Source organism: Larus michahellis, chromosome 7 (genome assembly GCF_964199755.1).
Source record: "Larus michahellis chromosome 7, bLarMic1.1, whole genome shotgun sequence".
In the NCBI taxonomy this organism is placed as follows: Eukaryota; Metazoa; Chordata; class Aves; order Charadriiformes; family Laridae; genus Larus; species Larus michahellis.
In genome coordinates, this window is record NC_133902.1 from 32,458,674 (window position 1) to 32,481,006 (window position 22,333).

General features: G+C 39.6%; 1 protein-coding gene across 5 annotated transcripts in view; it reads left to right on the plus strand.

Annotated features, from left to right (window-relative positions):
• ZNF385B (zinc finger protein 385B) overlaps positions 1 to 22,333 on the plus strand; it is a 172,858-nt gene that overhangs the window by 148,034 nt on the left and 2,491 nt on the right. For all 5 annotated transcript variants that reach the window (XM_074594782.1, XM_074594783.1, XM_074594784.1 and 2 more), the window contains 3 exons: positions 18,877 to 19,122; positions 20,200 to 20,378; positions 21,483 to 21,584. In XM_074594782.1, coding sequence (XP_074450883.1) covers positions 18,877 to 19,122; positions 20,200 to 20,378; positions 21,483 to 21,584 — 527 coding nt within the window. The remainder of the gene's footprint in view (positions 1 to 18,876; positions 19,123 to 20,199; positions 20,379 to 21,482; positions 21,585 to 22,333) is intronic.

Below are 22,333 nucleotides of genomic sequence, written 5' to 3' on the forward strand. Positions count from 1 at the left end.
TATTTAGCTGAGGCACAAGAAACCTTTATAAAAAATTTTTCTTTCCTGAACAGGATAATATTGCTCAAACAGGAAAACACACCTGCAGAAATGTATTGAAGCCTCATGGCATGGATATTTCCTGACTTCCACAGCTCATTAGTGCTCCAACATCACTTCTTTTTTTCTTTTTTTTTTTTCCATATTAGTAAGCTGAGGAAGATCAGTAACACTAATTGCAGTAGAGTTGCTTGAGTCTCTTTCTGCTCTGTCAGTGTTGTGTTACTGAATGAAACAGGAGAAATTCCTGAACTTGCTGACAGTCTGAAATACTGTCTTGTTATCCAGGAGAAAGCACCTACTGTGGGTTACCCAACTGTTGGTCTAATAGACTACTTCTGACGATTTTGCTTCTGCCTTGGTAGCCATTTATTATCCTCTTCACCAGAGCTGAGCTTGATTCGGATGCCATGAGGTGAATGACACAGACAGTTTTCTGACACACACACACACACCCCTCCCAAAAAAAAAAAGAAAAAAAAAATCCATATCAATGGCTATTTGTCATCCTCCACTCTTCACAGCCACACCAAAACTGTCTTTGGGTCCTTAGCAATGACAATGGGTCCCAAATTTTGGGTTGATTTACCTAGCAAATCACATTTTATGTTTGAGATAACATGAATCCAAGTAGCATCATCAGGTAAACAAGCAACTGTAAAACAGTCGCAAACCACCATTGATCTAAATCGAATGTGGACTATTGAATGGAAAGAGATTCAAAATATTTGCTAAATAATTTCACTCTCTGAAATATCAAAAGTAGCTTTGGTTAAAACAGCTTACTGCTCCAGGTGTACACTGTAAGAACTCAAGACAACTGCTTAAGTAAGATATCAGTTAAAACTTTAGAGCATTTAACATGTTAAGAATGCATTCTGTGATAAAGTAATTGTATAATGCCCTCCCCCGCCTATGCCAAAGGCCAAATAACAAAAGTTTCAGCGTCTTTTACAAACTCCATCATCTCTTCCGTAAGTCTGGAGCTGTCTTATGTTTCTTTTGCTAGATGATGAGATCTGTCCCTGACTTAATTTTCTTCTTCTCCTTGTACGTCTACATTCAGTTTTTGATAAAATAATCTAACCAATGATATGGGAAACCTGCTCTTGTTATTTTTATATTGCCCTGTTTTGACAGTGTGTTGTTTTATGCTATTAATTACTCCACACAAATTAGACAGATTACCATCTGTGTCTGTTGGATTATACTACTGCAAGTGTTTCTGCAGTAAAAATAAATCACGGTGGTGATTTAGTTAAATGCGTTCTTCCCATTAGGAGAACGGTGGGGTTTTCTATGAAAGGAAGGTTCCTCAGATCCTGTTACTGCTCTACAGGAGATTGTGGGTGGGATGTTTGGGAGGACACAAGCCTGAACCTAGAGTGGCAAATTCTCTGTATATGCAGGTAATGCTGATCACAGAGGTGGGGAACAGCTTGGGTTTTTGGGGTTTTTACCAGGCTATGGACTTGAAACAGGTGTACTTTCCCTTACAGAGGCTGTTGTTCATTTGTCCTTTAACATATGTTTAGCTCTTTAACGTAATGCTTGTTGCAGATAGAGCAATCACTATGTTGCTTCTGGGAATCAGTGGCAGGGGGTTTTTTGCCTTGGAGCAGATTAACTGATACCGTTTTTTCTGAATATTTTAACACAGCTTTCAGTCTCTGAGAAATGGATTATTACTATATATTAACTGTATGGGTATGTTTTAGTTTTCTTTAAAAGATTTCTAATACTAAGATTTTCAGTTCATGTGTGTATTAGTGGTGGTGGTTTTTTTTATTCTGATTTCCTGAGGAAATGAGACTTATCATCTTATCATCTATCCTTATCATTGTTATTCTCTGGCCATGTCTTCATAATTTTTACTGTATTGCCCAATGTCAAAAAGATTAATGAGACTTAGGTTTTAATGAAGCTCCTATAAGTTTGATGGGTAGAAGAGAACCTTAACTTGTGGTCCATCCTGAGACATACTGCCGTGTGAGCTCTGTTTTGCTTGGCCTGCTGACTGGCCAGGCTCTATGTTTGCCTTCAGGACAGGGGATTTGAGAGCATGTATATGTGGTGTAAGTCTGAAAAAAATTGCATTACAAGGACATAAGGTAGAGGCTAAATGGAATCAAGGAAGGGAATTAAATTCTACTGCTTGTGGAGTGGTTGCTTAACCATTGTACTTTGGAGGATTGCTGAGTTTCTGAGAAATGTTCATCAAGAAATAAGGCATTCATGGTGTCCTTTTCTTGAGTATGGAAGAGGAGAATGAGAAGCTAAACAGAGAAGACAGTTTTAAGTTCTTTTGTTCCTTTGTTATCTGCTGTACCTTTCGCTGGTATTAGTGCAGAATGGGTAGGGAGTATTAAAGTACACTGATAAACTGAATTTACCTCTTATATATGTCTGTTAATAAAAGGGCACAGCAGGCACAATTAGCAGCCTTTTTGATGTGCCATCACTTTCAGTGGCATAATGATGAATGATCTGGACCTCTCCAGACTGAGCAGTTGCTATATATTGAACCAAAATGTCAAGTTAACTTAGCTACAGAGCCATGTCTTCTGTGGGTCAGACATAACATGAAATACAAAACACTTATTTGTTAGAAGTCACTACTGTAGTAGTAACAGGAAAAATAATTTCACTGTTAGCTTAGCTTGTGTGATGAATCTACCAAAGGCAAAACCCAAATTCATCCAGTCTTTATTTTTCGAAACTTATGATGGTCTCTCTATATCTGTTCCTTTCAACTTGAGAAGTGTGGCTGCTGGTAGAGTACAAAAGTTAAATTAATCTTTAAGGGCTTTTGGGAAGTTTCACGAAGAATGTGGGCTGCTACAGACAAAAGCTGCCTCAGCCAAATGGAAATGGGTGACTCTGGAATTTGGTCTAAGCATGACAATGCCCAAGTTGTGAGAGACTGGTCTTCTCTGCTGATGTTAATAATACATTATGACTCAGAAATCACTTTCATAAATTGATCACCAGTAAACATGTAATAACAAAGCCATGGTACCGTAATGGTAAGTTGGCTGCAGCCTCAGGTAAGTGGATATTGATGGGTTGGATTGCACAAGTTTTGCATCCTAACTTGATTAGACTACTATGTGATCTTATTTTCTAAACATACATCTCTTCACCATTTAGAAAATACTTGTTTATTAGTGCTTCTAAGTACCACCATCCTATCGTGTTCACTGCTTCTGCAGGCAGGAATAAAATGCCACAGATGATGTGTGATGAGGTGGTTGTTCCTGTACCTCTTGTTGGGTCATGTCTGCTTGTCCTGATGGGTATTTGCACATTGGAGGTGTCCATAGGGGAACCTTTCACAACCTGTCTCCCGCACGGTTTCTCTAACCACCCCAGAAAAGTCTGGTAGCAGCTATAGAACAGTCTCATATGCTAGAAAATGATTACTGTGGCACTGCAAGCTTTTTTGTAGCTGCTTTGAGACATCATTAAAGAACAGCAGTGTTAACAGCACTGGGAGCAGCTCTTTCATGTGGAGCAAAGATTCCCTTCCCTCTCTGTCCAAGTCCATGATTTTCAGGTTAGCTTCAGACAGAAGTATATATATATGTATGGCATATATGTATGGCATTGCTTTAGAAAAGGGCAGGGGTAGCAACCAGTACATAACAGACTTTAGAATATTTAGAGTGTGTTTTAAATATAGCTCTGAGAATGCAACAGAAGACGGTGTCTGTGATCCCAGGTTAGCGTAGTCTAGGTGCTTACAGTGATGAATCCTTCAGGAATGCATATGATAATAGCTGGATTGAAATGTCACTGTTTACTTATCAAGCAAAGAGTAATTCTTTGATCATACTTCCAAATCAAAATAAATAGTTCAAAATTAAGCAGACAGATGATGTGGTATCACCTTTTTTGCATTTTGCTTTGATATAAAAATCAGGAAGTGCGTGCAACTGTTTTAAACTACTCAAAAGAGGCAAAACCAGGTTTTAGATTATAAAAGTACGGTCTTTTTTTTTTTTTCTTCTGTCTTTGATCCATTCAGTATGTGCTCTATTTCCTTTGTTCCAGTGAGAGCTTTTTGTGAAATTATAGGTATGGGCATTTCAAGTTCAGTCCTCATTCAAATATGATCAGAAGGCTCTTCTACTTGGGGCTTAATAGGTACAGATAATCCCTTTGGATGGTCTATGAAAACTCCTTTTTGTTCAGCTGGTACAGGGATATGCAACATTACACACCTAACTAGGCCACATTCTAAACCATGTTTCAAATCCTAACCCCTCTTACTACTCCTTTGTTCTGTAGCCAGGTCTCAGGGCAGCTCAACAAGCAGTTCTTGGGGTCATGGTGATGATATTCCAGCATATGAGCAGTCCTGTGCTGATCTGCTGTGTATGGCAAGGATGGCAGGAAAGGGATGCAACTGGAAAGTTGTTTGCCAGCTTCTCGATCCTAAGCAGGCCCTGTAAGAGTTATTCCAGTCATTACAGCTTTATAACTAAAACCAGCTGGAGGTCGTTCTGAGGAATGTTGTTGTCCTAGAGTGGAGTACAGTTTCTGATGCTGAATGGGCTAGCTCACATTGTGAAAACAGTCTAGACATGTTGATGGACCTAGTAAGTGACACTTGATGTCATGTACACATATGGTAACTAATTGGCCCATTGAACAGGACTGGCAACTCCAAGCTTTATCAGGCTTTTAAAAGCAGACCTTGAGGTCTTGTCTGTGAGTTCTAGTTTATTAAGGGCTTTCTGTGGGTCCTTTGACAACAAAACTGGGTGTTTTTTCCTTTTGTTCCTGAAGTAGAGTGCAACGTGTTGAATCACATTTAGTCAGGAAGATGACGATGGGTTGGATTTCTCTGGTGTTCCAGTTACCAGTGCTGTTTATGCATCAACTACCAATGAGGTGTAACGTCCCAAGGGAGGTCTCAGTTCGTATTTCACAAGTCCACCATCAGGACACTCCCTAAGTCGTGCTGCTTTCATTGCTTATTTTAAAAAATCTTTCTGGCAGTGCTTAAATTCTAAACTTTTCCATATGCATCTCCATACTTGGAGTAATCCTAAAAATTATACCAGTTCTCTTAACAAAATCCCTTTTCACCATAGCATTTATTTCAATTTATCATCTTGTTTTCCACCCATTTTAAAAGAGTGGCTTGTTTACATAGCCCCAATAAACTTTTTTTTAGATAATCCTTCAGAAATAGCTAGGAGATAGAGACACGCAGCCTCCACGGCTTAACTGTGGGACATCTGTTCCGGGAATTCTAGGTTATTTGCCATACAGATATCATTTTAAGAACCTTAAAGTTTAGGGTGTTTCAAGGCATTTATTCTTCAATCTTTTAATTCTTTGTAATTGCACCCAAGTCCTCTAGACCTCAAAATATGTTGTGACAAAGCTGAATTTTGTGGGTGGGGCAGGAAGAGAGAGAGAAGCTGTAGGAGAGGAACACAACAAGGATGCGTTTGGCTTGCTGTCTCCCGATATCAATGGGCCATATTTAGAGGTTCTACCTTATGCCCCTCAAAGATGCTTGTCATTCTGCCTAGCCTCCACCAAAAGCTACTGATGAGCCTCATCAGTCCTTCACATTTATGCTTACATAAAGAATTCTGCTGAAGTTATATGCTATAAAACAATCATGCATCTGTGTTTATGTGTATTCAGATAGTGCCTACTAAGCACAGGCATACTTCTGCTAGATAAAGGCATTCATTTATGGTCAACGGAGTAGTAAATTAGATTCAGCCACCAAGGAGAGTTAGTTCAAGGGCATTTTTTCATTAAATCGTCTGAGGATGGTAAGTTTTGTTCTCTTTTCATTCAGTGTTTCACAGCCATCTAAAGATCACTCTTACATTGCCGCCTGTTGAAACTCTGTCCCCGAAACAGAGGTAAAGGCGCAGTATAGAATTTGCTGCTTGATTACAGTGCTTTTATAGTTGATAAAATAGAATTAATGAATGCTCATAAATTCATCACAGATACACTGTTGCAAGTACCATGCATGTCTTTACATGAACATTATATTATCAGTATTGATACGTAAAACATACCGTCAGTGGTACATTTAACACCTCTATTGGATTTAATAGTACATAGCTTCTGGGCATTTTCAGGTGGGTTATTTCTGCAGCCAGTTCAGGAATTTGCTCTTTAGTTTGTGCTCTTAGGATGAAAGGTTAGCCAAAAGGATACTTAACAAATCAAAGTCTATTAACAGGAAATCGTTATAATAGGTCGTATCCTTAAACACGTTCTTCCCTGTCTGTTACTATTCGTGCTTTTCAAAAGTGGATATTCAAGCCTCATCTTTCCATGTGTGTCTTACAATGTGTCATTCTGCATGTTTTGATGTTGCTAACCCCCTGGGAGCTCCTGGAAGTCGTCAGATGTTTCTTCACTCTGTCTATAATAATGCTAACTAGCACATATCAAATTCTGCACCTCTGCTGAAAACTGATTATAGGTGCCACTGACTGAAAAATAAGCTCTGTGGCTGACACAATTACATTGATGAGCTGTTGCAATTCCTGTTCAGATTGAAAAAGGTCAGTCTTTTCTTTCTCCAGTTATTATATCAATCAGAGATACATGCAAGCAGGATTTTTTTTTTTTTAAAGAAATAGTTAGCTTTTTCTCCTGCAGTAATTTAAGCAGGAGCTCTGCATCAAAAATATATTGTAAGATGGAAATAAGACTCTTTTTGGGTGCTCTGCTCTGTGCCTGAGCATTCACGTGTCCTGTATCATTAAAACTGTATACCACTATTACTTTTACTTATTTCAGTTCTAAAAACTGGAATTTCATTGCATATTTTTTCATTAGCATCCTTAAAATCATACAGAGTTTTTCTTAATTTGGGGAGAGGTAAATATAAGCACTGGGTCAAGCAAGAATAACTCTACTAATGTTGCTGGACAGTGGGAGTAGAGCCAGGGATGCTCTCAGCTACTGGGGTTTTTTTAGCTAGATGTATGTGGTCATTTAAAGAATCCATATGTATACAGTGAGTCTTTCAGGAACCCTTTTATATTGTGAAATCAGGCATCTGTCTGTCTTGTTTGTTCTGCTAATGGTGTGCCTATTGAATATCCAAAGATATTTTTCTTTTTGGTAGGATGATGGTGATAATCAGATGAATATGAAATAATAAAAATTACTAGCAAATGTAGGTATGTATATTTCCATAGAGGGCATAATAGCAGAGAGGTGGCGCTACCAGAACTATTATGTATCACATCATTCTTTACTCATCGTTATCTTTACAACATACTGTTACAAGAGTTCTTGAGTCATCAGGTAAGGAAACGGAGAAGGGGAGAAAGTGGGACAAGAAAGAAGTAGCTGGGAAAAAGAGAGTTGAGACTGAGATACCAACGTCACTCATCGGCTTTGCAATTTTCTGTCAGGAGGAAAGATGATCCAGAGGTATCCTAAGAAGTGAGGGTTATGTAATGAGATTTTGTAAAAATTGCAAATGAGAGAAATAAAATATCCCCTTCTGTCACCTTAAGATGGTTATTATTTTGATGACAAATGGCAGTATTAGTTGCCCAAAAAAAAAATTAATTCGTGAACCAAGCCCTAGGTTTGTTTTTAGATGACTAAGAAATTCAAATCAGTGGAATTTTTCTTTATTTACATAGTACTGAAATCAGTCCTTTAAATCCATTTGAATGGAAAATTCCCAAAAAAGACAGCTGCTGGTTTTCTTGGTTTTTTCCAAGCCTTGGAGGAGTAGCTTTATCTGTACCTAATACTTTCACAGCGCTTATTAAAGAAATATATTGCTGAAGAAGTAAGGCCATTCTTTTGTTGCCAGACATTGTTTTCTCGCATAATTAGGGAATAAACAACAGAATGCCGGCGATTGGTAGTTGAATGGAATTTTGTCTGTGTCCAGTTGTGCCAAAGTTAAAGGTTGTGTCAAGTCTGTAAAATTTGAATTAAATTTCCCTCTTTTCTCTCAGCCTTTGAGTGAATTTAGTCTCCAAGTGTAAAGGAATGGGTCAAGCCCAATGCTGTTGCTTCAGGATGCTTTGGTTTTGCCTCGAAATGAGATAAATGTTCTAATTTTTAAACTGTTTTTCTGGAAAAACTGTTGGGGACTGTTGGGGAAAAGAGTCTTGCTGGTGGCTTTTTTCTGTATTTCTCAGCAACTATTTAGGTAAAGGAAAAGACCTCTGAGAGTACAAGCTGGTCTGGCAGCAACTTCCACACAATCAGTAATGTGGCTTGATTTGGGGTTTTTTTTTTTGGTAAATGTTATTTTTGCTCATACTTATCTTCAGTTTTGTGACATAAATGCAAGCAGTATTTAAAACACAAGGAAAAATGTGTGTTGCTAGGGGATGGCAGGCAATTGTGAGACCAAGAAGTTGGTGAGTTGGTTTTGATACAGAATTGTTCAGGCGTTTAAATAGCTTTTTTGAAAAATCTTCCTTTATCATCCTTCTTCCTTAATTCTACAGCTGCTGCATTATTGACTTAGTATGAGAAATATGCTACATTTCCTATAGCATAAAAATTATACATACAAAGAGTAGGTTACATATCATTTCCTTACTACTTGTTTTCAAGGCGAGTGAAAATGTTTTGGTGTCTGTTAGACAAGTTATATTTGAAATGCAGTTTATTGGTCAAATCTTGAGGGCATGACTAAATACTCTCACTCCTCAGGCAAACCTGCCACAGAAATCAGTGAGAATGCACAATTATAGATGTCATTTAACTGAAATGAAGATGAGTGTTTCCTAGTTGACTTCAATGTCAGTTCTGCCTGGGCAAGTACCGAGTAAGTAGTTCAGACACAGGCCCGTGAGAATGCACTTGCATGCAGATTGTCAGTTCTTCTTGATTCATTTATTTAGACACCCATAAATTTTGTAGTGAGTTCCAAAGCACTTTAGCAGCTGTGGGTAGAATGTTAAGATTCCCCCCCCCCAAACGGCAAGTGAAGTGTGTTTCTAGTAATATATTTCAGATTCGTAGATAGAGGAGGCAATGTTATTTTTATAGTTGAGGAGATGAACCAAGACATTTTTAAGCAGGAGTGAAGGATGTCTGGGTAGAATACAGTATGTTTGTTGCAATCTTTGGATGTTATTTTTCTAATCATTCCTACATTATTAAAATGTTAAAAAGATAATGCAGTACTACAGAAAGTTTGCATTCCAGGACCTCTAAAATAAATGTGTCAAAGTCTGTAATGGGAGTATAAAATATTTACAAAATAATAGATGTCTGGTGTCAGAAAAAGATAAGGTTAACTAGCAAGAACATTTACTTTCACCCAGATGAGAGTCACATTTTCTAATAACAGAATTTATACTTTATTTCAAGCTTTATCCAAACTGTATTATAATTTCCAACTTGTAAATTTTTCCATTCCAGCCAATAAGAACTGGGATAGCTCAGAAAAGATGAAAGGTTAAGGTAGATTTAAAGTAAATTTGTCTAAACATACCACAACAGGACCCAGGAAGATGAAGCTGTTGGATAGTCTCACTTTATAGATACTGGTTAAGTTAATGTCCACCCTTGCTAGCTGTGTGTTGTTATGTGTCCCCTGGTTAGATCCACCTTGCTTTCAGCTGCTGGCAGCATAGTGCTACTGGTCTTGCTGAGTTTTATGAACAAACTTCTAGTGAAAGTTTTCCCAACTGACTATAACAGGGATGCGATGTGTCATTGAGAAGTTAGATATCGGCAACGTGCACTAGGGAATTGCCCTGTGTTTGTAGACGAGGTGGTTTTCTCCAGAACTAACACACTGAATTTACCATAGTTACCTGTTCACCCTATTCAATCTGAAAAATGTAAAAGAGGAGGAAAATTCTATTAATCTCTTTACAAATGAGGAAAAGAGAAGTCCGATATAACCTGCATTCTGTAAAAAAAAAAAGGCAGAATTGAAGACAAGCAGGTGAAATGGAGACACAACACAAGTTGCTTCAAGTGAGTGTTAGAAGTTAGTTCGTTTGCTCCAGCCACGGTTGGTGCACTCCTGCATTTGTCTAACAGTGCAGAATCAACCCTTCTCTTGTTCCTCTTGCTGTGGCACAGAGGAATTGCATTGTGTTGAAATATTAAATAACAGATTTTTGAAATCTGAATGCCCCCCTCCCCTTGTATTTTTTTCCTCCCAATTTATTGACCAAGATCGAGAAAAATTTGGGTGCAAAAACAGACCTAAAACACCAGCTAACCAACCAAAAACAATTCCCCAAGAATCCCCAACTAGGCAAGGAATTTACTAAAAATCATAGGTGATATAGTGGGATCGTGACAGACACCCCAGCTGTTGGAGCAGCAGGCACTCTCTGTTCAGGAAGGTGTACAAATAGGTACAGGAATAGATTTTGCAGGGCAAGATTTTACAGTTGCAGAACTGTGTGTGCTTCTGAATATTTTCCAATTCTCATCAGTCTGCTTTCATAAAAATTAAACCCATCCAGAAGTTCAAAACCAAACATTTTAAACGCTACATCTTTAATCCGATCACCTGCGAATAATTTTGTACCCTGAGGAAAAAAAAGACGGGTTCCTTTGTAAGAAAATTCCTTGGAGTCTTTGGGGTGCCAAATCAGAAATAAAATATCCAAGAAATTAAGTATCAACATCACTTGTACCATTGCCAAACAAGCCATACTTCTGAAATGAAAAAGATACTTCGGCTCAGCCCGTTGGAGAGTAGTGATGCAGTTAATCAAATAATCAGTCTTGCTACAGAGTTCACTCAATATTGCAGAGCCGTCCAGACATTTCCTGATGTAGCTTCAGTATCTTGAGAAAATATGTTGTAGCTTATTTCAGTGCATATTTGTGTTTGAGCTGAAAAGCTTTATATTTATAGCTTCCATTTATTTCTCATCTTTGTATGGAAACAAAATTGGTTTTCTTTAGAATGTGTCAAACAGATTTATTTCATGTAAAACCTTTCATTATATAAAACCTAGCTGTTTATCAGACAGGCCTAAAGTCCTAGAAAAAAACATTTTAGAAAAACTGAAGGTAATCAAGGGGTTAATAGATACACTGTGCTGCCTGATTTGCATGTAGGTTTGCAGTGGAATTTTTCTAGAACAGAGCCCTACGGGTTTTCCAGCCTCATTTCTCAGCAGACTGCACAACTGGTGAGAAAGTAGGTATTTTGTCTGACAGCCATTAGAGTCTCATTATTCAGCAAGTGTGGAGATAAAACAAAAAAAGATTTTGAAATCCCTTATCAAAGTTAGCTAACTCTGTCTTAATGAGTGTCAAGAAATAATCTCATGCTCTTTGTTGTTTTTTTTTTGAGAGATGCTGAGATGCAGGACAGAGTGCTTACAAATGCTGTAAAGGTTGTGACCGCTAGTGACTTAATTGCTTTCCTGCTATTGCCTTTATGGCATATATTACTCATAGTGTTCATCTTTTTCTTCACAAAAAGGATAATTAATTGTGTAAGCGCATGCTTTATTCCTTTGTAGCAGCGTGAGCCAGCCAGAAGATAAGACTTTCTGTGAAGAACAATGTTTTGAAACTTCTTTTCTTACTGGAGCCATTGTCTGCCTTTCTGTTCAGTAGCTTTTCTGCTAGTATATTGAAGGAGGCCCATCTTGTCCTTCTATTAATCTGGTCCTTGATATTCTTCTCCCTCCATATCTTATTTCAGGGCAGAGATGTGCAGCAACTATCGTTTCCAGTATAGTGACCTGTGGGTCCTTTCTCTCTGGCCCAGACCGGTGTCCCAGGGTAGGTCCTAGGCTTTGTTTAGGCAGTCCTTCAAGTACAGTGTGGCTAAATAAGTTTTTCCTACCTTGATTTTATTTTGTCGTGGTTTCTTAACACCTCCCTCAATTGCTTTCAGCCAGGCTTGTAACCCCTTTGACTGTGATCTCTCTGCTTTCATGTTTTGTTTTTTTTCAAACCCTGCAAACTTTGTTACAATATTTCTGTAGTACAGCTAAAGCTACTGATTTTTCTCTCTCCAAATTCTTCATGGCCTTGAGTTTCAAAGCTCTTCATACATTTGTAGGTCTTTTTGTAATGTACTTTCAAGATGCTGACTTGCACCTACCACCCATCAGCCATTGAAACCAGCTTCCAAAACAGCTTCCCGCTTTTCCTGGTCCTATTTGTGAAGAGCTCCCTGCAAACAGCTGCCAAACTTTCTGCTGTTACTCTTGCCTCTGAAAATTTCTCTTTCTCTGTGATGGATTGAAAAACAGAAAAAAAGCTTGTGACAAGTTTGGCTGCCACACTGGTGCCTGATTGTTCTGGCTCTTTTGTGATTTCGTACCTGTCTGGCTGCAGCTGTGATCTCTGCCCTTAAACTGAAAATGGTTTGGTCTGGGGACCACCTTACTGTTCTGCGTGCAGAGAGCTTAGAACAGCAGGGTCAAATGACAGGTTTTAGTAATATCGACTCTCTCACCTCTCTTCAGCATTGTCAATGGGCATGTTTTATAAAGAAGAGTAGGAAGAAAAAGCACAGTGAGAAATTAGTGCCCCTTTTTAGTTTTGTCAGATGTGCTGAGCATCTGAAATGTCAAGTTTTAACTGAGAAATTTATTTTTCAATGAACGCTTTTTTTTTATTTTGTCTTTATTGATGCCAATTTAGCGACGGTGATAAGCTTTTCAGCAAAATTTCTTGGATTGTATACGGCTTGGGTTGTAACTGATTTTACCTTTGCTACACAGTTGATCAGGGAAAGAGCATTTATACCATAGTCTGAGAAACTGATGGATTTCCTCTTCCCGTTCTGCAATCACTCTATGCTTCAAAGGTTGTTTAATGCAGCCCAATATTCATAGGCGTATTTGGAGCTGTTGAAATTATAGGGAGCACCTGAAAATTGGTTTCACTCAGTATGGTTCTGCTGGTTTGGGAGATATGCTTGCTTTACCTCAAAGTCTCGATTACTCTCAAAAATCAACACTTCAGACTAATAGCAGTTCCCTGTAACACCACTTCTGTGAACTCAGGGCTACCATAAGGCAATCTTTGTACCACGTTTCTAGTAACCCATAAATAAAGCATAAACCCTGCTTTTCAGAAATCACTTTTGGTTTTAGTTACCATAGGAGGTGGCATGATCAGAACTTAATTGAAGGTGTTCAGGGCCATCAAGCTGTCCATGTTTTCAAAAGTCGTTCTCTAAGTAGTGATGTGATATTGTGACATACCACTGTGAGCAAGGCTGATGGCACCACAGGTTTTGCACCTAACCATGATTAGTTCTGCTCACGGGTTGCATAGCCTTGATAACCATGCGGTGATTCAGTTATGCATTAGATTATTTTTGTTGCTGTGTTTCTCCTAACATAGCTGGTTTAGGCTGGAAATTGCATTAAAAATTGCATGGCTCTTGCTTCGGGTTTTTCAAGAAGAAAAGGAGCACAAGTATTTACTATTTTCTTACCTTTACGAAGGAGAATCATAAAATATCTAGCTTGCCGAGAACAGTTTTTCCATTATGCTCTTTTCTAAGCTGGCAATATGTTCTGTTGTGCAAGCAGGTGGAAGAATTACAAAAACAAGTCTCCATCTTCAGGATGGGAAATGAGCAAATCTCTCAAAGGAGCTTCGGTGTAGTGTTGCCTAGAGCAGCAGTGGCCGCTTTGCAATGTGTTGCTCTTCTGCTGTATGTACTTTGTGCATGGCTGCTCTTCGGTGCCTGCAGCTGGGGGACACGGGGAAGGACCTGGCACAGGGAAAGGGTGCGAAGCTGAAGCCTGGCAGTGGGTGGTTATAAGGATGGCATGGTCTCTTCCCAGTGGGGAGATGCATCCATTGCAGACAGCACCACTCTGGGAGGCTGTTCGCTGTCTCGGCATCTTTGTCTGTCCCTGTGCTCAGCCTTCGGCTCAAGTCCCGGGTAATGGTCTCAGCTTCTGGCGGAGAAGAGAGGCAGGCAGGTGTGAAGCTGTACTTTTTATCACATGCACACACATACACACAAAATATGTGTTTTCAGTAATCAAAATATCATGTCTTCTATTACAGTCACGGTAAGATTTTTGCAGGTTTGCTTATTTATTACATATAGGCAGAAAATGTACGCGACGGTTTTGCAGGGGCTATTTAGGATCATTTCAGAACTCCGCATCTAAAAAGTTTTTAGCATACATGTTGGAAAGAGCTCCTGCAAGTGTATCACATGTATCATCTTTGCCTTGGATAATCTTTTAATTTCAATTGCTATTCAAACAAGCTGTTGCAAAACAGAAGTTTATTGCAAAGTTTTGTTTTGTGTATCTTCAGTGATAAAAAACAGTGCAGATAGGGGTGTTGTGGGATGTAAGTCGCAATGAGTATTATTGATACGGGGGGGGGAAAGCAATACCTATAGGCACATTTTAGTATGGTGAGAAATAATTTTAAAATTATAAATGTATAATATGCATATATATATATAAAAAAATGTCATAAAATTGTAAACACTTCACACAAATTGCAAATGTAAATGAACTCTCTTAAAAGTAACTTATAAACCAAACTGCTTGCTGGAATGGTTAGGGGGGGTAAAGAAAACATATATTGTTTTTGCTTTCTGCATGGACTGCATTGATCACTGGGCTGTGAGCCAGGGCAGAGCGTTCACATTCAGTTGCTCACCAGGGGGAAAAAAAAAAACAACTGAAAAGAAGAGATGCAGGTCAAGCGTCAGAGGGAAGAAGTTTTACCGTAACATTTTTTTGCCCCTTTTTGAGCTAGGGCAGAACCCATTCACTTAGCTGGACTAGGATTTCAGCATTAATGGGTGGGTCCTACAGCTTGTGCCGTAACAAATGTAGTGAGGGGTGCATGACCTGCAAAGGTCGGTAAATCACTTCAGCCAGTCTTGCACGGGAAGCTGGAACCTGTTAGATTTGAACCTGTCAGATGTTATCCCCTGCTGTGCCCTGACTTTGGTACATCCAGCTGAAATGAGGCAGTACTAATTAGATAAATAAGTCTTGAATTTTAACATGGTGCTGACACAAACATAAGGCAAACAACCAGAAATATGTGAAAACAACTTCAAAGCAGAATTGAAACAATGTAAGTAGGCAACGAGAGCATTGATATTACTGAGCCCAAAGCAATACTTAATTAGCTTGCTTTATTTTTTCCTTGGGCTCTATTTCAAAATAAATTCAGGCTTCGGTAAGAACTTGAAATGAACTATTGATTTACTTCTCTGGAGTCTTAAGGAAAAGGGAGACTTAATTTAAAGACAGGAATTTAACACAGATGAAATACGGCCTTCCTATGTGGAAAAAGAACGTAGTCGGGTACAGTGCAACAGTACGGGTTAGATTTTTTTTTTAAGTGAACCTCTTGCATGTGAGTTACAATGTGAGCATTTCAACCTGATCCTGACTCAGGATGAATTGTAGCTACAGTTTTCTAAAGGAGGTGGGTACCACTGTGGTCTCCTGCTTCCAGCTGTGCTCTGCTGAGCTGCATCCCTGGGCCAGGGCAGGATGGACTCATTCATGCCCTCATTCGGCCTCTGCTCATCTCTGTTGGGCTCCGTGGGATTGGCCCAGGTGGAAATCAGAGCAAATTTGAGCCTATTCTCAGTAATACTTGCCTTCAGAAATAGCAAGAGGACTATAATCCTACAGCTGCATCTAGCCATCCACATGTATTTTATACAGTGATTACAGTTTGGAAGTATGTATATGCATGCAGGCATTAACAGTTGCATTTCTGATTTCTGTACGGAGATATTATTTGTTATCTCTGTGCTACAAGTACAAATAAAAAAGTAATCTTCTTCGTGCTTTGTATATACATGTGATTTGCATTTCCTGTGCTTTGCATGGTTGAATACTTGGCATTTCTGTCTCAAACATAAAACTGTAAGTAATGATGTTTTGAATTCTGTGGATTGAAAACAATAAGCTGTTATCAAAAGCCCATTTGGAGAAGTGCAATTTTCTGATTTTAGAAGCCAGGAAAACCCAATTCTGGCCCCACTGCAGTGATGAATAGGCACTTAGCTCAGTGTACTTTCTGTGGGAGTTAAACTGTATAATAACCTTACAATTATGATCTTTGAAGATGTTCTGCATTAAGCATTTAGAATGGTGGAAGGAAACATTAATTCATAGAGAGGCGTGTGTCTCTCCTTATACACATACATCTCCATGGATGAAGAGCTTATTTGTGTCAGGAAGCTTTCCAAATGATGGTATTATTATGTGAACTGAGGTTCTTTCCAAAAGCTGAGATACTGGCAGAACTGAGCCCAGCTGGATGCTGGTAACTTCTCTCTAGTTTTCTAGAAGTTTTCTTGTTAGCTTGTTATGCATTTTTTACTCTAGAATTGCTTTGTATTATGAATAATGAAAACACTGTAAATCTAGGGAATATTTTAAAAACTGACGTACTACATCAGCTGGTGGCCGGCTAAGTGAGGAGAAGTGGGAAATGAAATCTGTCATTTTTCAATCATCTGTTAAATTCAGCGATGGAAAACCATTACTCCGTGATGGTAATTGGTGGCCTGTGTAAAATGGATCTTACTCCACTGCTCAGGATCTCACTCCACGGATGCTTGATGGCAAAACAAAGCAATAAAAATCTGCTCCCTCTCGTTGCAGACGGTTTGAACAGAGAGGTCAGGGGCTGTAGTGTGAGCACCGTTGGGCATTTGCTGCACGAAGGGGGTCTCTCAGGCCAGGGTTCCACCCCAGCGCCCATCAGCTGGTGTTCCTGCTGGCCCCTTCCTGCTCCCTTTGTCCAGGGGGAGATGATTTCTATGTCCAGAAAGTGCTTCAAAAGCACCAAATCTTTACACTTACATTATAAAAAAATCATGGGAAACAACATTAAAAAAAAACCCAAACTAGAACTGTAGTCTCTATATATTAACATACAGCTTGCAGGTTCTGCAGATGTATTCTTTTTTTTTAAGGCCTGAAATGCAAAATACTGAGGAACCTTCCTCTATTTCGGTCAGGTTCACATACATCCTGGCGTTGTGCCTTTTGCAGTCTGGCATAATATGGCACAGAAAAACAAGAAGTCGTCTATTTTCCTGTAATGTGAATTCACAAATGGCAGCAGTTCAGCGTGTTCCCTTTCTAGATGTTAGCATCTCTGAGAACTTTCCATATTGAAAACTCTTTAATTTAAAATGTTAGCAAACGCTGTTTATTAAAACCATGTATTTTGTGAAGACTCGCAAGTCATATACTATGTTCTAGGTTTTTGCAGATGTGACTTATTACTACAGTGGCATTAAAATTGAATAGTCTATGAACTATGATTTAACATCACTTTCTTTCGTCATACTTTATCAATCAAAATACCTTCAGAATCTGGTTTTATCATTAATTTAGTCCTAATAGTAGTCTTCGTATGTGATAATGTTCAATGTTTAATACAGTTCATATCGCGTAATTTCAAAGTATTTTTATTGCTACTTTAAAAAATAATAATTCTTTTATTAGAATTTTCTTTCTCCTGCTTTTTAACAATCTAAAATTGATGTACTGCAATGCGCTTCTGGGAAATATGCCAACAACTGAGGGGTTTAGTTTCAAGATGCCTGTTTATGGTTCATACGCACTCTGAAGGGTTTATTGTAGGGGTACAATCCTGTTTTCAGAATTCTTCGTAGCGCAGCATTGGCCTGATACACAGGGTGATGTTAAGACCGAGCCTGGTAGCTGTAAACATAAAGTGCAAGGGCCCATATTTAAAAATAAACAAGTGTTCAAAATGGAACCTAGTTTTTTAAATCAGTTGAGCACTATTTAAAACTATGCTATAGGTGTCAAATGGGACACAAGTCGTTTTTAAGAGGTTGCTGTTAAATAGATGTTGTACTTGATAAAATTTGATTCCTGTTGTTCAGAGTGATAACATGTCACGGTCTTCTCCAGCCATTTCTTATTTCCATTTTGTGGGGGTTGCGCATGCCAGCACCCCCGTACTGTCCCCCTCCCATCCCATGTTCTTGGTGGGTGAGCTTGTTTTACTGCTGGCAACCAGCAGGGCCGGTGGTCACAAGGACTGCAGCTCAATAAGTTAAAATGCAATGAGCTCATGCAGACAACACGCGGGCAAGGAGCATTTGAATACTGGCTCTGGCACAAAGTTCCTCTGTAGGCACAGTTGGGGACATTTAATCTCTCGCCTTGCGATTGCCATCTGTAAAATGAAGTGATACCTGCCTACCTGTCTGCTAGAAGCACAGATGATTTGACTCGTGCGTGTGAAGTGATACGGGAATGCACTGAATGCACATCAGAGCCATCTAGATCTCTGGATATATGGAGAATTGTTCTTGGAAAAGCCTAAAAATATTAGCGGCTGTGTTCATGTGTGTCGTGCAGTACCTTAATCAACTCCTGTAACTGAAATAAGGGATATCAATATCGTATGTCAAGATGATGCTGGAGCCTTTCAGTGTCCTCCCAGTGACTTTGAGAAACTTGAGCCATTCCAAAGGCAAATGTATTGCTTTTCAGAAATCTTTTGTAATCCCTGGTGCAAAGGCTGACAAGTTTCTGAGTGCTCTCCAGTCCTTAACCCTGGCTGCCTTTGGGCTTTTATTTGGCTTCTTTCAGCTGGCCAAACCCACAGCATGACAGCAACCACAGCTGGCATGAATTTGTGGACGTCATTGGTATTCACTGTTAACCTTAAAAACAGGAAGATCACCCCTTTTGTCAAATTACACATTTCATGGTAGGATTTTAACAAGGTTTCAGGGATGCTGCTGTCCTGTATAAAATGAGATGAATTAGGCCCCTATTGTATTAGGTTCACTAAAACCACAGGACGGTTACTGTGGGATTATTATTTCTTTTTGTGTGGCGTATTATGACGCACATATTTTGCTTCTTTTAGAAGATAAAGGGAAAGCAAAACCCAGTAGTGCAAGTCAGCAGTCCAGTACAGAAGTGGGTCCTTTTCTTCCCAAACCTGGAGTGGCAGCGGTGGCACCTGTAACACCCGCCTCGTCCTCCAAGAGCACAAACGGAGCTCCTAACACAGTTACTGAGTCAGAAGAGGAAAAAGCCAAAAAACTGCTTTACTGTTCATTATGCAAAGTGGCTGTGAATTCCCTGTCACAGCTAGAAGCCCACAATACAGGTGAGTATGCATACTGTGTAAGTCAGGTGTGTGTTATTATTTTTAAAATTCAATATAACAAGCTGGTTTTCTGACACTGTGGTAGCCACCCGTCACTGAAGAGTCTTTTAGTTAAAACTTACGATGGCAAGTTACAAAAACATTTCTGTTAATGACAATTTTACATGTGGTGTTTGATATTTTATTAAAGCTCTCTATAATTTTTTTTTAACTGTCTTTCATGTACCCTATAAGCTTTTAGTTGACAAAATCCCTACGGTTCACGTTACCTAATCAGATTCCATCATACCTCCACAGTGAGGATCATTGCAGTTTCCATAACACCAAAGTTTCTAAAATGTCAGTTCTCTATCTCTTTCATATTTCATCTCACTATCTCTGGTGTCCGGTTTTTTGCTGGTACAACTTATAGTAATTTTTGTTATTTGATATTTTTGATAATTTTAGGGTGGTCTCCTTAGATTTCCTAGATGTCCTAGAATCTTTTGACTATTGCAAATTAGATATGTTCCCTTTAAAAGGCCACAAGCAGCAATCCCTAACGTGCTCTGGCTGCTCTGTGATGTGCTGGTGTCAAGCTTGTTAACAAACATTGAAGCTGGTTTTACATCTGTAATCCATTCTTGAAATGGCCAAAGCAGACGTTTCTTCCAAATCAGAGGATACTTTTTGAAATATTCCTGTTCCTAGGCAGGTTTTGGGTGATTGCTGTGGTTCCTCTCCCACTCTTGGCTTGGCCCTGTTTTGTGATTCATCAACTATATGGATTTTGGCAGAAGAATAAGCTACAAACACCTTGGCCGTACAGCCACACACTGCCCCCAAACAGAGAGGCAGTGCTCCAACGTGCCTGTTGTTCCCTTTTTGTGCAAACCCTTTTTCCATCGTCTGGCTTCCCTTTAGGTCGAGGACATGGGAATTACACTGACCAAAACCAGTCATCATTAATCCTGATCTGTGGTGACTCTAACCATTCATTCTGTCTTGAAGATAAATGTGTTACAAAAAGTCCCAGGGCTGACGGACATGGTTGTATGTTGCTGATCAGTAACTCGCCTGCGTCTCCTTGTCCATTAGGCTCCAAGCACAAGACCATGGTCGAGGCTCGGAATGGTGCTGGTCCCATCAAGTCGTACCCTAGACCTGGATCCCGGCTGAAGGTGCAGAATGGCAGTAAAGGCTCAGGACTGCAGAACAAGACGTTTCATTGTGAAATCTGTGATGTACATGTTAATTCAGAAATTCAACTTAAACAGGTAGCTCGCATGTATCTGGGACTCCTTTGTTGTTTTCAGTTGTATTGCAATGTTACAGGTGGGATGTAGGTCTGTGTGAAGATGTTTTGGCAAAAAGTGAACTTAGTATTTCTTCTCTGTCGCTCCACAACTGTTTCTAAACAGTTCACCATAGGTCAAGTTTACATAATTGTTTCATCTGGGAAAAAATGGGCTTGAGAGTTGTAAAGCAGAGGTGGACAAGGTGTCAGTATCAGTGAATAACACAGCAGATCTAGTCTAAAGGGTTGCTGTGGCTCAAGAGAGAGATTTGAACTTTGGTCTTCCAAATGGAAGAAATTCTGGGTTGAGGTTCCCTGAACTCCTCTTTTGGTGCTGTTTCAGTCTGCTGGGATACTTTTTAATAGTGTGTGAGAAGGAGAACGTGACTTGAATCTGTTGGTTTAGAACAGTCAGCGAGAGGGGTAATACAGTAGATACGTCTGAAGTGTGTAGAGCGGCATTATCATCAACAGCGTAGCTGTACGAACACGCGGCTCTGCTCTGTCTGAGCCAATTAGCCCTAGGTTCAGAGCTGTGCCGATGCAAATACGTTGTTTCTGATACCCAAACGGGAATCTCTGACTGGATGGGGCTGTGTGGATGTGTCCTCTCATTCCCTGTTATTGCAGTTATCTCTAAGATAGTGTTAAATTGCATGGTGTAGACGTATCCCTGGGTACTGGTTCTTCCTTCAGCTAATATTGAATTATTTATACAACTGAACAACATCAGCGAGACTGAAATTTACGCCCTACTTCTGAATATCTCTATGACCTCGTGATTACAGCTCTGCCTGGTTCAAAGCTCCTCAAGTGCAAAAAGGAAATACTAACCAAAATATCAATAATTTGCAGAGCCTGTCTCGGATAACAGATTTTGCTGTATTTGATTAGTTTCTGATTCTCTATTTGATGTGCTCCAAATTGTTATGTTTAATTTAGCAAAACTCATCTTTGCTCTCTCTAAAGAACCTACTTTATCTTACAAACGGGGGCTTAGGCATATCCCACTGATAAATCGATTTCAAACTCAAAACTGAGAAATGTTTAAACAGCTAATTAAATGTGAGCATATTTATTTCAGCACATTTCCAGCCGAAGGCATAAGGACAGAGTTGCAGGAAAGCCTATGAAACCTAAATATAGTCCTTACAACAAACTGCAGCGCAGCCCAAGTATTTTAGCAGTAAGTATTTTTATTTCTCGTCACTGTCTATGTGAATTTATGACCTTGGGGACTCCCACCGCCCAGAGACAGGAACATGACAGACCTGACACTTCCGCAGCGTTTCTCCCCCTGCAGGCTGAATCTGCACGGGGATCAGATTTGAAGATAGTAATGTATTCTGTCTGCCCAGTCAAAGGCACGCAGACAGCGCTGCGAGTGTTATTTACTGCTGGGAAGAAGGGAATAATCAGTGGAATGGGGAATGAACCATGTGCCCCGTGGAAAGGTGTCGGCTCTGTTGGGCTAGTGCACTTCTCCTCAAAGGCTGCAATGTATATGCTGTCTGTCTGGGCACCTGAGGTAACTCTCAGTTATGATGGATGCAGTCAGGAAAAGGACAGAAGATGTTAAGATATAAAAATGCTAATGCTCATCCTCTGCGTAGAGCGAAACAGAGTGCTGTGTGGATGTGTTATGTTGGTACAAGAGTTATCAGGCGTTCAGGAGAATTGATTGCCTACCTGCACGCTCGGGCTGTGTCTGTCACTGGCTATCAAAACACCTCTCTCCTGCCGTTGTGCCCCAGCCGTTCCCCTTTCACACCCACCTGCAATTCCAGGAATTCCCCAAGCTGGTTCTGCCAGGCAGCTGCAGCCGGAGTTCAGGCTGGCTCTAGCACAGCACAGATTGTATGTTTATTTGCTCATGACTCAGCCTGTATTTTATTCATTAGGGAAAAGTGCATGCCACCTATGGCACAAAAACAA